Source organism: Mustela lutreola, chromosome 1, assembly GCF_030435805.1.
Source record: "Mustela lutreola isolate mMusLut2 chromosome 1, mMusLut2.pri, whole genome shotgun sequence".
NCBI classification, from domain to species: Eukaryota; Metazoa; Chordata; class Mammalia; order Carnivora; family Mustelidae; genus Mustela; species Mustela lutreola.
In genome coordinates, this window is record NC_081290.1 from 285,956,665 (window position 1) to 285,970,697 (window position 14,033).

The 14,033-nt window shown below is 56.0% G+C and overlaps 1 protein-coding gene across 2 annotated transcripts in view; it reads right to left on the reverse strand.

Annotated features, from left to right (window-relative positions):
* Positions 1-269: 269 nt before the first annotated feature.
* MRGPRD (MAS related GPR family member D) overlaps positions 270-14,033 on the reverse strand; it is an 18,752-nt gene continuing 4,988 nt past the window's right edge. Inside the window, exons 1-2 of one of the 2 annotated variants that reach the window (XM_059150091.1) lie at positions 8,648-9,543; positions 270-2,516 (exon numbers count right to left, since the gene is read on the reverse strand). In XM_059150091.1, the coding sequence (XP_059006074.1) occupies positions 1,571-2,516; positions 8,648-8,739 (1,038 nt within the window). In that variant the 5' untranslated portion in view covers positions 8,740-9,543 and the 3' untranslated portion in view covers positions 270-1,570. Of the gene's footprint in view, positions 2,517-8,647; positions 9,544-14,033 lie in introns of those variants that run through there. The other variant, XM_059150099.1, reaches the window with a different exon arrangement.

Sequence of the window (14,033 nt, forward strand, 5' to 3'; positions counted from 1 at the left end):
ATTTTGAGTTGTCATTCTGTTCACATGAGCTATCCTGGGCCATTGGAAGCAGCCCCCTGCCCGGTGGTCCTGGGGATCCTCCTACTCATGGATGTCTATGACAGTAGCTCAGTGGTCCCCCTTTGAGTCCTGCTGACCATCCTGGAGTTTGGTAATTCCTCTGTCCTCCATCCTAGTACAGATTCTGTGGGGACCAAAGCTTATCAACAAGAGGGGGATGCTCCTTAAGAAAAAGAAAACAAAATCATAAATACAAAGTTAGATGCAACAATGACCATTTATTTAGAACAGGACAAGAAATCATAGCAAACTGTAGATTTTTATAAGTGACAAATACCACAAATAATGCAAAATACAGGAAAACATCTGCAATATTTTTTCTACCATTCTTGCTGCGCACTCTTTGACATTTTTTCATAGGTAACAGTTTTGAATTTCTTCCATAAAGGGAACTGAGAATTAATATAATCTTTTTTCTTAGCATGGTTGATCAAAAATTGTGTTGTATTATAAATAGTTTAAAGATACTACTTAGCTTTACAACCCACTCTTTTTTTTTTTTTTCCAAATATTTTACTTATTTAATTGAGAGAGAGCAAGAAAGAGAGCGTGAGCAATGGACAGGGAGGAGGGGCCGAGGCAGAGGGAGGAGGAGACTCCCCGCGGAGCAGGGAGCCTGACACGGGGCTCGATCCCAGGACCCCGGGATCATGACCTGAGCTGAAAGCAGACGCTTAGCTGACTGAGCCACCCAGCACCCGTCACAACCCATTCTTGTAATGTCACTAACATCCTACACATTTTTAGGACTAGTAACAACTCTGGGAAGACCCCTATCCAGTTTTTTTTGCCCCTGCCTCCTGGGCACAGTCCCATCAAGATCTGTTGTGCATCTCCAGGGGGTCAGCAGGGGCTCTCCTGGTTCCAGGGCAGCCTCCTGGAGCAAAGCAAACAGACCTGCCGTGGTTGCCAGGTGTGGTGCTGCACAGCAAGCCGAAGGCAAAGGTCAGGGGTCAAGCGCTGTCCTGGGCCAGGTGGAGGACGAGGCTTACAGCCAGTGGGTTTGGTCAGTGGTGGACATGGCTGGCCAAGGACTGCAGTCATGGAAGGGGTCAGCAGGACCCCTGGTGGAAGGCAGACCATGGGCATCCCCCTGGCGGTCAGCTGGTGCCACCAGCATGTGCCCAAGGACCAGCATCAGGCCAGAAAGTCACAGGACCCACACCCTGCCTCCTGCACAAAGATGTCCTTGGAGGGGAGCAGGAGGCTTGGAGAATGTGCTTCTGCATTCACATGGAAGCAGGCTACCCACCCACAGAGCCTGGGGGACAATCAGGCTCCACAGGCCAGGCCTCAGCGAAGGAGAGCCCTGTGACACCCAGGAGAAATTGCATTTTGTCTTCCCAGCTGAGTCCCATTGTGAGAGCCAGACCACATCAAGGCATGGGGGGCTTTGGCCTAGAAGAAAGAGACCCCAACAGGGCAAGGGGCAAGGCTCTGGGGCTGTTAACAGCAGGCCAGACAGACACTGGGCAGGGAAGGCATGCAGATCCCCGGGGCGCCCAGGCTCTCAGGCCCCCAGCTCGTTGGTGCCCGTGGGGGGTGTCTCCCTCCCCTCCCTGTCAGGCTCCTCCCTCAGCACCCTGCGGAGTATGGCCCCTGGGGACTCCCGCAAGCAGCAGTGTCCCTGGCTGCCCACCACGAAGTAGATGACAGGATTGGCACTGCTGCTCAGGGCCGAGGAGAGGCATGCCATGTGGTGGAAAAGAGTCTTCTGATTCTGGGGCAGGTCCAGCCAATAGAGGAAGAACCAGCTGATGCCGAGAGGCAGGGCGCAGATGAGGAACATCGTGACAGAGGCCAGGATGACCACGTACAGCCGTGTGGGCTGCGGCCGCCCCCACTCCTGTGAGCTCCTCCGCACCCGCACGAAGAGGGTCACGCTGGACAGGGTCATCACTGGGGTGAAGATCCCCATGATGAGGAAACTGAAGACGGAGTCCACCGTGTAACACTGCCTTAGGCTGGCCCAGAACTCCCTGCAGAAGAGTGAGACCAGCACGTTCATCAGGAGGGACAGCAGCCAGAGCAGGGCACACGCCACGGCTGACAGGTGCCGGGGGCGGCGACACTTGTACCAGATGGGAAAGAGGACAGACAGGCAGCGCTGCGCGCTGATGGCCGTCAGGAGGGTCAGGCTGGTGGTGTAGGCGAAGGACCTCGCTCTCTCCATCACCTCATAGGCCGGCAGGGTCGGGTCGAGAGAGAGGGTGACGGCCGTGCAGAGGAGGAAGAGGAAGTCAGCCACGGCCAGGTGGAGGATGTACGTGCAGAACGGGGTCATCTGCCCCGGGCAGCTCAGCAGCCAGACCACCAGGCCATTGCCCATCATGCCGCACACGCAGACGAACGTGGCCAGGATGCTCAGCACCTCGGGAGCGGTGTCCGGTGTGTTTATCATGGAGTCATTTGGGGAGAGCTTCTGGACATAGGAGTCCGCTATAATCCCGTTCATCCTGTGGAAAGAATATGGACCGACTTGAGGTTCTGTGTTGCTGGAGCCCCAAGGGGCTTCTTGGGGCCCCACACCCCAACTGTCCAGTTTCAGGGCTTTCTCCTGGGTTCTGTTTATAAGAAACATAACCAAGAGGGGCACCTGGGTGGCTCAGTGGGTTAAAGCCTCTGCCTTCGGCTCAGGTCATGGTTCTAGAGTCCTGGGATCGAGCCCTACATCTGGCTCTCTGCTCAGCAGGGAGCCTGCTTCCCCCTCTCTCTCTGCCTACTTGTGATCTCTGTCTGTCAAATTAATAAATAAAATCTTTAAAAGAAAAAAAAAAAAAAAGAAACATAACCAGGAGGCTTAGCCCATTCCCTGCTTTCCTGGTTCCCATCCCGCCAACTCTGCCAGCCCTGCTGTGACATACCCCAAGTTGTTCTAAACACCCTTTGTCAAGTGAAGAGGTTCTCTTGCATTTTGAGTTTATTATTATTATTTTTTAATCATGAAGAAGTATTGACTTTTATCAAAGGCTTTCTTTTCGCTCTTGACTTACCAAGTTCCCTTTACACATGAGACCCTCAAAACTCTGTTCTGGCTTCTCTGTCCTACATACTGCTTTTATGGGCATGTGTGTTTAAAATATGTAAGTGGTTTGGTGTGAGCTCTGGTGCTGTGTGGCTGACAGCCACTCAGTACTCGTTCTGTGCCCTTTTCATGATGTTTCATCCTCCAGGAGACCACTGAGCTCTGGCTGGTTTCCCCCTTCCAGAGAGCATCTTCAGGCATAAAGCTGGGGTGATCACAGGGCTCATCTCTTCTATTTCCCTTTTCTTGGAGTTCACACTCCGGGGATGCCTCTTGTCCAGTATCTGAACACAGCTGAGTCTTCTGTTTTCTCCAGTTTTCTGGTTGTTGACCGTGGGAGGGCTGGTCCAGTACCAGTTCCTCCCTTGTGGCTAGACACAGAAATGCCTCTGATGTATTTTCCTCTTGATCATTGCTGGTGTGGAGGAACCCTGTTGATTCTTGTCGTTTTTATTAATCAGGCAAATGTCCTAATATAGCGGACCATACCTATCCATTTTTCTGTTGACAAGTTTGATTTTCTTATCCCTCTAATTTCTTTTTCATGTCTTATAGCATAGCCCAGAACATCTAGTCATCTGCTGAGCGCTGGTTGCAGTCAGGTGTGCTTATCTTCTCCCTAAACTTCAAGTTTCTCTATCAGATGTGATGGTTACTCTGAGTTTGTGGTATTATCTTTGATCAGGGTGAGAAAATTCCCTTCCTGGTTGTCTGAGAGTTTTTATCATAAATGATGGAATTGATCACAATTATTTTTCTGCATCTACTTAATCCCTTTCTTTTTTTCCTCCCTTTGTCTCTTTATGTGGTGGATCTATAGTGGTACGTTTTCTGGTATTTACTCCTTGTTACATTTTTAGGATAGACCATTTCTATTTGCTCTGGTCACTCCCCTTTCCCCTCAGGTATCCTGGTTTTATTTAGAAAATGTCCCCCCATGTTCATAAGTGAAATTAGCCTATAATTTTCCCCTCTTGTACTATCCTTGTCTGTTTTTTTATTTCAAAGATGTGAGATTATACTGGTTGCATAAAATGACTTGAAGAGATTGCCTTTTTTCTCTACCTTCTGGAACAATTTGTAGCATGTAAGGATTATCTTTCTTTGAAGATTTGGCAGAAGGTAAAACCATCTGGTCAGGTTATTTTTATGTGATTGTTAGGAGACAGGCATGGCTTTGTGAAAAGAAAATTACAAGTGCAACTATATAATAGGTTTAATCAGATTTTGAATCTCTTCTTGAGTTAGAGTAGGCGATGTTATTTTTCTGGGTAATTCTTCATGCTTATGGTTTCACATTTATTGGTAGATACTGTAAATAATCTACACAATATTCCCTTATAATTTTTAAAGCCCTAATTCAATCTTCCATTTTAAATTTGTGTGCTCACTTCTTTTTTTAAAAAATCAGTTTGCTAGAGGCTCAGTTTTACGAGAACTTTTTCTTAAACGTCTCTATTGTTTCTTTGTTTCCAGATTTCCGTTTTATTTATTTATTTATTTAAAAGATTTTATTTATTTATTTGACAGAGAGAAATCACAAGTCGGCAGAGAGGCAGGCAGAGAGAGAGAGAGGAGGAAGCAGGCTCCCCGCAGAGCAGAGAGTCTGATTCCGGGCTCGATCCCAGGAGCCTGGGATCATGACCCGAGCCGAAGGCAGAGGCTTTAACCCACTGAGCCACCCCACTGAGCCACCCAGGCACCCTCCAGTTTTCTGTTTTAAAAAAAGATTTTATTTATTTATTTGAGAGAAAATGAGAGAGCATGAACAGGGAGGAGAGGGAGAAACAGGCTCTCTGCAAACAGGGAGCCCAACGTGGGACTCGATCCCAGGTCCCTGGGATCATGACCTGAACTGAAGGCAGACGCCTAACTCACTGAGCCACCCAGGCACCCCCGGTTCCAATTTTAATTGATGCTTTTACTTCTTTTACTTTCTTTGGATTTACCTTGTGATTGTTTTTCAGCTTCCTGTGTTGAACTGCTAGGCAACTATCAAAATTTCTCTTTCTAAGGGGCATTTTGGGCTCTGGATGACTCCTAAGTATTTCTTTAGCTGTTTCATGCATTTTGGTTTATAGTGTCTTCATTGTTGTTCATGCCTAAATATTTTAACGTCGAAAACCACTGAAAATACGTAAAATTTAAATTTCCATAAATTTGTTACAGATATTATTTCATAGCACTACGAATATTTTTATCTGCCACAAATAAGTTTTGTCATTTTCTCTTCGGCTTTTGGAATCTTTGTTAAGTGGGGACAAATCTGAGATGATCATGCCGTCCCTGTCGAGTGTACCTTTTATGTGGTGGCCTTCTTCACTTTATTTTTTATTTTATCTATTTATGAGAGTGAGGGAGAGAGAGAGGGAAAGAGCGCACAAGCCAGGCAGAGAGGCAGTGGGAAAGGGAGAGCCAGACTCCCCGCTGAGCAGGGAGCCTGATGGGGAGCTCAGTCTCTGGACCCTGGGATCATGACCTGAAACTAAAGCAAATACTTAACCGACTGAGCCATCCAGGCGCCCCAGGCCTCTTCACTTTCAATGCTGAGATCTGCTACCAGGATTTGGCCCTGGTTTCTGTTGGTATCCACAGGGTGTCACTGGTCCAGGAGCAGGTCTGTGGTGGGGTTCATGGGTCGGAGATGTGGCATCGTGCAGACGTTTGTAAATTCAGACTCTGTTACTGTGAATGCTGCAAATCTGGGGCTTTAGTTCCTGAAATTGGTGCCTGACTCAGCTCATGCACCCTTCCCCCACAGTCTCAGGCAGGGGGGAGGCTCCTGAGGGCATTCTGTGCAGAAAGCTGCTTGTCTAAGCAGCAGGGAGCTCCTGGGCTTGGCCTTGTGGAGCCCCCTCTGCTCCAGCTCCAAGGGACTTCCCAGCCCCACAGCCCTTCCTCATCCCCACCCCACCTAAGCCCCATCTGATGTTCTCTGGGCCACCGGCGTCGCTCTAGGACCCAGAGATTTCCTACCTCTCCAGGGCTGGGTAGGAGGGGGATTGTGTTTTCTCCCCAGTTTCTCGGCATCCACAGTGGGAGGGTGGGACCATGACCCACACAGCCTCCATAGGTGCCCTGTCTGTCGTCACAGTCAGGAGTCCCTCCCGCAGGATCCACAGATGTTTAAGTAACATTGATCAAACTTCTACTATGTGCCAGGTACCTACATGGTGCTCTGTGTCCCACGGGGTAGATGATAGCATATGGACATGCGCGGAATGCATGTCCGCACCCAGGAGCACAGATGCACACACAGATAGTACAGATACACATAGAAACACAGTATAGATGCACAGCAGTGGCCAGGACACAGAAAGGCCGTCCTCATAGAACTCAGGGTCCAGGGTGGGGAATGTACAATAGACAGGATTATCCCCTGTCCCCCAGGGGGTACATAAGAAGGCAGGGACCTGCTGGAAGGTGCTGAGGTTGGAGGGCGGCAGGGAGAGGCTCGTTGGAGGGGCTGCTATGAGAGACCCATTGCTGTCTGTGCAGGGGGCTGGGACCCTGCTCCCCTGGCCCCTCCCCAGCCAGCGGAACCCTTTACACACCGCCCTCCCGAGCCACTAGTGATTGGTCCCTGCCCAGTGCCAGGCTCAGCGAAGGAGTGTCCTCGAAGCCCCACGCTAAGTAAGGAATGTGTGGGCCGCTCCCCAGGGATGGAGGACGCGGGTGGCACCTGCTCCTCGGGCAGGGCGGGATGCACTAGGTCACCCTGTGGGCCGACTGACGCCCCCCAGTCCAGTGCCCCACCCCACCTCTGAGTGCATGTAGTGCCCCCCGACCCTCTGCTCTGGTCAGGGTCCCAGAAGCCTGGACAGGGGCCCTCCGCACACCTGGGCTGCTTCTCAGCTGTCACCTGATACCCCGCTGATGGGGACAGAGGGTGGACCAGGCCAGGGCTATTCTGGGTCCTGGGCTACAGACCTTCCCGGGGATGCTGCTCGAAGGGGAGACCATCGACAAGCAAGAATATGCAGCTTTCGGGGTGGGAACTTCCAGAGGGGCTGACAGCTGCTGGGAGAGCAGTTTTAGTAGCCAAGCGGCAGTGGGGACAGAGCGCGTGGAGGGACGACGGGTGTGCTGCAGGCGCGGCGGCTCCCTAGACCCCTCCAAAGGGGCGGCTCTCGGCAACAGAGACCCCCAGATGTGCCGAGGAGGCAGCTGTGGAGGCAGGGGTGCGGGTGACCCTTTGAAGGGGTGTGTTGTAGTGGGCAGGGGGGAGGCGAGGGTAGAGAAATGGGACCAGGGACGGAGGACCCAAACGGGAGCTGCTCAGCAGAGGGAGACCTGAGGGCGCAGGCACGGTCACGGCTGCAGGGGGGCGGGGGGAGTGCGCCTGGGGGCAGAGTCGGTACCGCGGGCAAGCGGCCTGGGAGCTGGGCACTGCCCAGGAGAGACGGGAGAAGCGGGGAGCCCACCAAGCTTGCGGGACCCCATGCGGGAAGGTTCCTCCTTTCCAGTGAAAGAAGGAAGAAGAGGGGAGGGGTGTGGGGGGCGGGGGGAGGGGGCCTCCTCCTGACAGCTATGGGCCCAACTGTGTCCCCCTCAGTGATCTGTTGAGGCACCAAGCCGCTGCGCTCCTCTCAGAGGTGGGCCTGTACGAGGTGTTCAAGGTGAAATCCGATCCGGAGGGCGGGTCGTGATCTGGTAAGACCAATGCACTTCTGAGACGAGTTGCTGGAGCCTACTCTCCTCCCCCGCTGCCTCCCCTCTGCTGGGCTCTTCCCTGAGCCCCCCACTCCCTCCGACTCTGAGCTACGAGGGTTGTCACTGGGCCTGTGAGCCCCTCGGGCAGGCCAGCATCGGACTAGAGCCCCTCCACGCCCTCCCCGCCCTGGGCCCAGGCCTGCACGTAGCCAGTGTTCAGTGATCACACGTGAAAGGTGATGGTTTAGAAGACGGTGCCTGTCGAGTTAGCTGTAGGATGCCTGTCTTCAGAAGCCTTGTTTGAATTTCTGTCTACCTCACCTGACGCCTTCGGGAAATGTCATTTCTAGCTAATACGGTCCATCTCTCCTTGTCCTTTAAACGTTTAAAAGGTCACCTAGATGAGATAGTAAAACAGTCTCCTTTAAAAGGTCTGAGGGTCAAGAGGACGTAGGTTTTGCTATGCCCTCGTGCTGCCTCCCAGTGTTAACGGTAGGATCACACCCTTGAAGGATTTTTTTTTCTGTGCATTTCCATATAACGTTTTTACAGAAATGAAAACCTATGACTTGCTGCTTTCCCCAAAACAAAGTGAATGTCTTCTTCAGTTGTGCTCACCTGACACCTGTATGTCCCTCCTTTGTCCTGGCCTGGCTGTCACCACTGATGGGGGCTCCCCATGTGGCTGGCCCCCTGGGGGTGATCTGAACCACTTTAAATATGGGTGTGAGCTAGGCTTCTGTTGTCCGTTTTATTTGGAAGATGCCAGCTCGGGGAAGTTGAGGCACCTCCCGGGCCATCCAGCCATGTCTGGCTGAACAGGGACTCTCGCCCCGGGGTTGTTGCTAGGCACCACCCATCACCACCATGCTCTCCTCCACCCAGAGAGTAAAAATGTGAGGCTCCTACCTGCTCCCGACTTGGTGCTCAGTCCTTCGGGGAAAGGTGACCGGGCTCTGGTGTCTAATTCCAACGCCTGGAAGCAGCTCCACTGGCTCCATGCCCCCGAGCTGCTCCGGCCCAGTCCCTGCTCCCGGCTCTGCAGGGCTTCTCCCAGCTCGCCTTGGCTGCTCCCCACCCTGGCCTCACAGGAGTCCTGTCCCTGGGATGCCTTCACTCTGCTCTCTGAGATGCTGGAAGGGGAGCTTGAGGCATAAATACAGGAAGGCACCCACCCCACCCAGGAGGCCTGCAGACAAGCTGGCTGGGGACTAATGGACCTAGCTGGGTGTGGGCTCTCAGGCTGCCCATCTAGGCTGGGGGATGCCTTTCAGGGAAATGAGAATAAGGCTGGGGGCCGTGAGGAGCTGCGGGAGTGTTCACGTCCTTCCTGTGCCATCCTGGCAGTGTCTCCCTGCCTGAAGGCCATCTGGGACAGCCAAAGAGGCCTCAGAGCATCAGCAGGCCCTATCATCTCGGCGTTAACATAGCGCTGTGCAGGAAAGAGGGTCTCTTGTGGGCCGGGAGAGGCCATTAGGTCGACACAGCCCTCTGCATGGAGAGATGCTCTGGCTAATGGACCTGCCCAGGGCTCTGCTTGCTGAGGGGTGGAAAGGAAGGAGCCTGGACCCTGGACTCCAGAGCCCCATTTCAAGTCTGAGTTTGTCCGCCTATTAGCTGGGGAGCTTTGTGGTTTAGGGGACCCCTCTGAGCATCCGAGGCCTCACTGAAATTCATGGAGTCCCTTCCGGTCTCTCTCAACAACTTGAGTACAGCGCTCGAGGCAAGAGAGAGGGAATCATTCTGACCTCAGTTGGTGACCTTTCCCCGCATAGGCTGAACCCACTTTCCTGCCTGGGAATTCACGAGTCCTCTAAAACTGAGCCCCCTCCCGGTTCGGATGGAGGCTGACCTCACGGCTGTGTAGCCTGGCGGTCCGATGCCCCGCGGGACATGGTGGCTGCTCTTGGGGTCTACAGGCGTTGACTGACGGGTGGCCCGTGCGTGTGCGTGCATGAGTTCGTGCGTGCGCGGGGACGATTGTACGCGTGGGTGGGTTGGTGCGCGTGCGTGAGTAGTTCGTGCGCGTGCGCCTGAGTGCGTGCGCCTGCGCGCTTCAGTGCGGCTTCTGTCACGTGCCGCCCAGGAGCCTAACCCGAGGGGAACGCGGGACCCGGAGGAGGCGCCGGCTTGGGTCGTGCTGGTGACACGGCGAGGACCGGCAGACCCCACGGGCCACCCGAGGCCGCGGGCGTCGGGACGCGGGCGACGGGCAGCGCCTTGGACGGCGGCTGCGGTGCGCCCTGGCTGAGCCGCGCCCGCCCCGCGCAGCCGGGCCGCACCGCTGCCGTCGGGCGTGGAGCGCGCGGTGCGCCGCCTTCCCGCGTGGGACTCTGGAGATCCGCGCTTGCTCCTCCGGGGATGGTGAGTGTGGCTGCCGCGGGACCGCGGCCCTGGAGGGCGAGTCTGGCCGAGGGGCGGACCGCCCCCGGGGCCTGGGCCCAGGGCTGGGGAGGCGGGCCCCGGGAGCGGACTCCGGGTCCTGTGTCTTGGGTAGGGGGAGCGCACGTTCCGGTGGCAGCCCCGGGAATGGTCGGCGGGAGGGAGGCGCCTGCTGGAAACCGCTGATGGAGCTCCCGGGTAGGGCAGTGGGTGGACTTCCGAGACACCCACCCCTCCGCACCCCAGCCCCGGGCCGACCAGACTCGTTTCTGTTTCTTATCACGTGCTGTGCAGATCGGCCGGGAGCAGTCTGTCCGGTGTGACCTCGAGTGGCCTAAAGCACAGGGGTGCGGGGCGGGGGTGGGGGCCTGGGACTCTGGGGCGCTAGGACATTCTTGGGGGGGGGCGGTGTGATGGAAATGTTCTTCGAGCGAGGACACAGACGTTCCTCGCAGCGATTTGGTGAGGTCGCGAGTGTGCATACGTGTGTCAGAGATCATCGACCGCGTTAACAGTTCATTTCATTGTGCCTAATGTCAACCGCAAGAATTTTCTTTTCTTTTCTTTTTTTTTTTTGGACGAAATCTGCCCGAGTAGGTGAGCCTTCTCCCAAATTGCCAGGAAGCTTAGCGCTGGCATTCTGACTCACTGCGGCGGACTTTTCCATGAACTTTTGTTCTGTGAACGGAGCCCTGTTGTCTCCAGCCCCCAGTGGCCTCAGATACACGACTTCCGTGCTCGCATTCCGAGTTGCCCTGAAGGGACCGTGTGGACGGGGTGATCTCTGCGACGGGTTTTGGTAGCTCCCTGGTCGGGTCACGCACGTCTGTAAGAGCACCTTTCCTTGGGCTGGGCGGCTTCCCATCCGGGGAGAGGTGACTGTTAATGGACCCACCCCTTCATCCCACCTTCTAGATGGATCCCGCGGCTCCTGGAAAAGACGGGGTGTCTTGGCAGAGGATTCTAGACCAAGACGTGCACATGTGAAAGGATCTCAGGCTTCAGAATTCTGGCCCCAAAGAGAAAACTGGGTTATCTCACAAGCACAGCCGGCAGGGTGGGAGCCAGCAAGGCCGATGCCGGAGAGGCGTTTCTGTTTGGTCTTACGGAGACAGGCCAGGAAGACGCAAAGAGGCCTCAGCTCTCAGGCTGTGTGTTGTGCTGTGTGCCGAGCACGAGTCCCCGGCCTGCTGCCTGCCCGCTTCATCTGCCAGCTGCCCAAGCCTGGGTTGCGCCCTCCTTTGGTCTCAGGCGCTGGACTGTTGGCTCCAACAAGGCCGGTCTGGGTTGTCCTTGGACTGTGATGGGCCTGTCCTGTCTAGTCAGTGCGGCATCCCCGGGGCCCCTACTGCCGGTGCTTTGCTGGTGGCCACTGCCAGCGGCCTGGGTTCCAGGGCAAGCACGTGGCCACCAGAGAGGTGGGACAGTGACGGGGGCTCCACCCTGGGTTCGAGCCGCCTGTCCCTGGGAGCCCAGCTGTGCAGGTTAAATGAGCTGGTGGAGGTTTTAGCCCAGGGCCCACTGCACACAGCAGGTCCCCTGCGAATGGCAATCTGTGCCCTGCTCCCCAGGCTGGGATTGGTTCTTCCTTGTCCCTCCTTCCTGGCCACCCTGCTCTCTCTTAGAAGGGACACTTTGCCTCTGCTCCAGAGGCCTGTGCTGGATCTGTGAGAAAACCCAGGCCCACAGCTTCCGGGTGGCAGTACTCTGTCTCCCTGAGGCATGCTCTTGACTTTGCACATTTGGCCCTGTTTCTTATGTGCATCATCCAGGAGTGTGCTTGTCCAGACAGCGGTGGCGGGGGGGCACCGAAAGCAGGGCCCCACAGCCCTACCCTGGCGGCTCTGCAGTCCTCGCCCCGCATATCTGGTGGTGGTAGCACGTTGTGCTTAGTAACAACTGGAGTGGCAGGGAGACCAGTGTTTGTTCCTCGTGGGGCCAGCTACGGGTTCCTTCGTAGGGATGGCGATATGCAGCCCCTGAATTCGACTCCTGCGCAGTGTTCAGGGGAGGGCGGTTAGACCCCTTGTTCCAGAGAGTTCCATGGTGGAGATCTGTGATGCTCGGGTCCCTCTGCTTCCTGACTTTCCCAGACACCAGAAAGAAGGAGGCTGGGGTGGTCCCAGCTGAGCTGCCTTTGGTGGGGGACCGCAGAGGCTTTTGTGCCCCGCCCCTGCGGCCAGCTCCCTGGGCCCAAGGTGGGAGGAGGAACGAGCCCTTCTCCTCTGCTCCCGCCTCTCCATGAGCTCAGATGGGAGGCTGTCCGGGGTGGACAGGATGTGCCGGCAATCCCCATGTGGCTGGGGACTGGGTGGGGGAGGAGAGGCCTTACTCTCGGGGAAGACTGTAGGGATCCGCACCTGAGGAGGGTCCAGACGCTGGGCAGGGCCGATCCTGGGGTTCACCCCCCACCCTCCCAGCCCGCTGCCCACTAAGCACGGCCAGATGTGTATTCTTGTGGGGCTCCAGCCCTTCCCCGATCTCCAGGTCCTGCAGTGAGTGAGGCTGCCCGCCCGCTCACTGGGCTGGGTTCTGAGCTGCTGCAGCTGGGCCCAGGCCAGGAGGTCAGTTCCTGCTCCCAGCGGGTGGCGAGGGGTAGCTCCTGGCATTAGACTCAGGGCCAGAGGCCTAGGGTGGGAGCTCCTGAGGAAGAGGTGAACCTCCAGGGACTCGGATTCACTGGGTCCCAAGACAGTGGCTCCTCAGAGGCTCCCTTGTCCGTCTTTAGGACTGGGAGGCATTTCTTTCCAGTGGAGGCCTGCTGGTGGAAGCTTTCCCATTGAGTGGATCCCGCCCCTCATTCGTATCCTCAGGACCTGACTTGGCTTCTTTGAGTCCCCAGAAGTGTCAGAAGTGTCTCTGCTTTTTTGGGGATTCTTGGACTGGCTTTCAGGGTTGGAGGGATGGGTCAGGAGGTGGGGGGAGTGTGCGAGGCCGGGGCGGGTGCACCCCATGCGGGGAGTGGGAGAGGCTGGTGCCCCGGGCTCCGCTCTCTGAAGCTCTTCTGCCTCCAGACACTCAGGGTTCTCTCTCTGCAGAGCAGGGACCTTGATGGAGGAGCCTCTGGGCTTGTTGGAATGGGGAGCACAGGAGCAGAGGCCTGGAGAGGCCAGGAGGAGCGAGTCCACCACCTGGGGATTGGTTGCCAAGAAATGCATTTGGGGGTCAGCCCACCCCAGGGTGGTCCTTCAGCCCTTGCTCTGGGTTGACCAGGGTAAGGAAGAGCAAGTTCAGGGTTTGCAGGTGGAATGCCAGGCACCAACTGGGCCAGCAGGAGAGGCTGGAGGTACCGCCGCACCCTGGGTGGGCCGGCTGGTGGTTCTGTTAGCCAGCTCCCTCCTAGCCCTCTCCCTGCTTTCTGCAGATGGGGGCCTTACCCCAGCCTGGGCCACTGGTGCCTCTGCCCTGGTCTGTCCTTGGGCCTATGTAATGAGCAGGTTCCCCCAGAGCTTCCCTGCCCTGGGGCTGGGGTCCCAGGCTGGACACCTGGAGCCCAAGACAGGCCTCTTCGGGGACTGGCTGGAGGTGGGCAGGGGGCAGTCAGGGAGCCTCTGACCCAGCCCTAGTTGAGCTGTCTCTTGGGAGGGGCTCCAGCCTATTGCTGGGCATTGGGTAGGTACCAAGTTCAGGGAGGCCAGCCCCAGCCCCGCGTCAGAGAGGGTGGGAGAGGGAGGGGCATTCTGGACAGGTGGCAGGAGGAGAAGCAGCAGCCGTACCCAGGGGACCTCTGTGTGGACACGCTGTGTTCCACGACAGGACCTGTATTAAGCAGCACATGGAAACTGTTTCCAGGGGGACCAGAGAGCCCTGAATGGGTGAGAAAGGGCATAGGCTTTAACCAAGAGGACAGGGCAGCTGACCAAAGCTCCATTAGGCAGAGGGGTGGTTACCCTACCAGGAGAGGGACCACTCC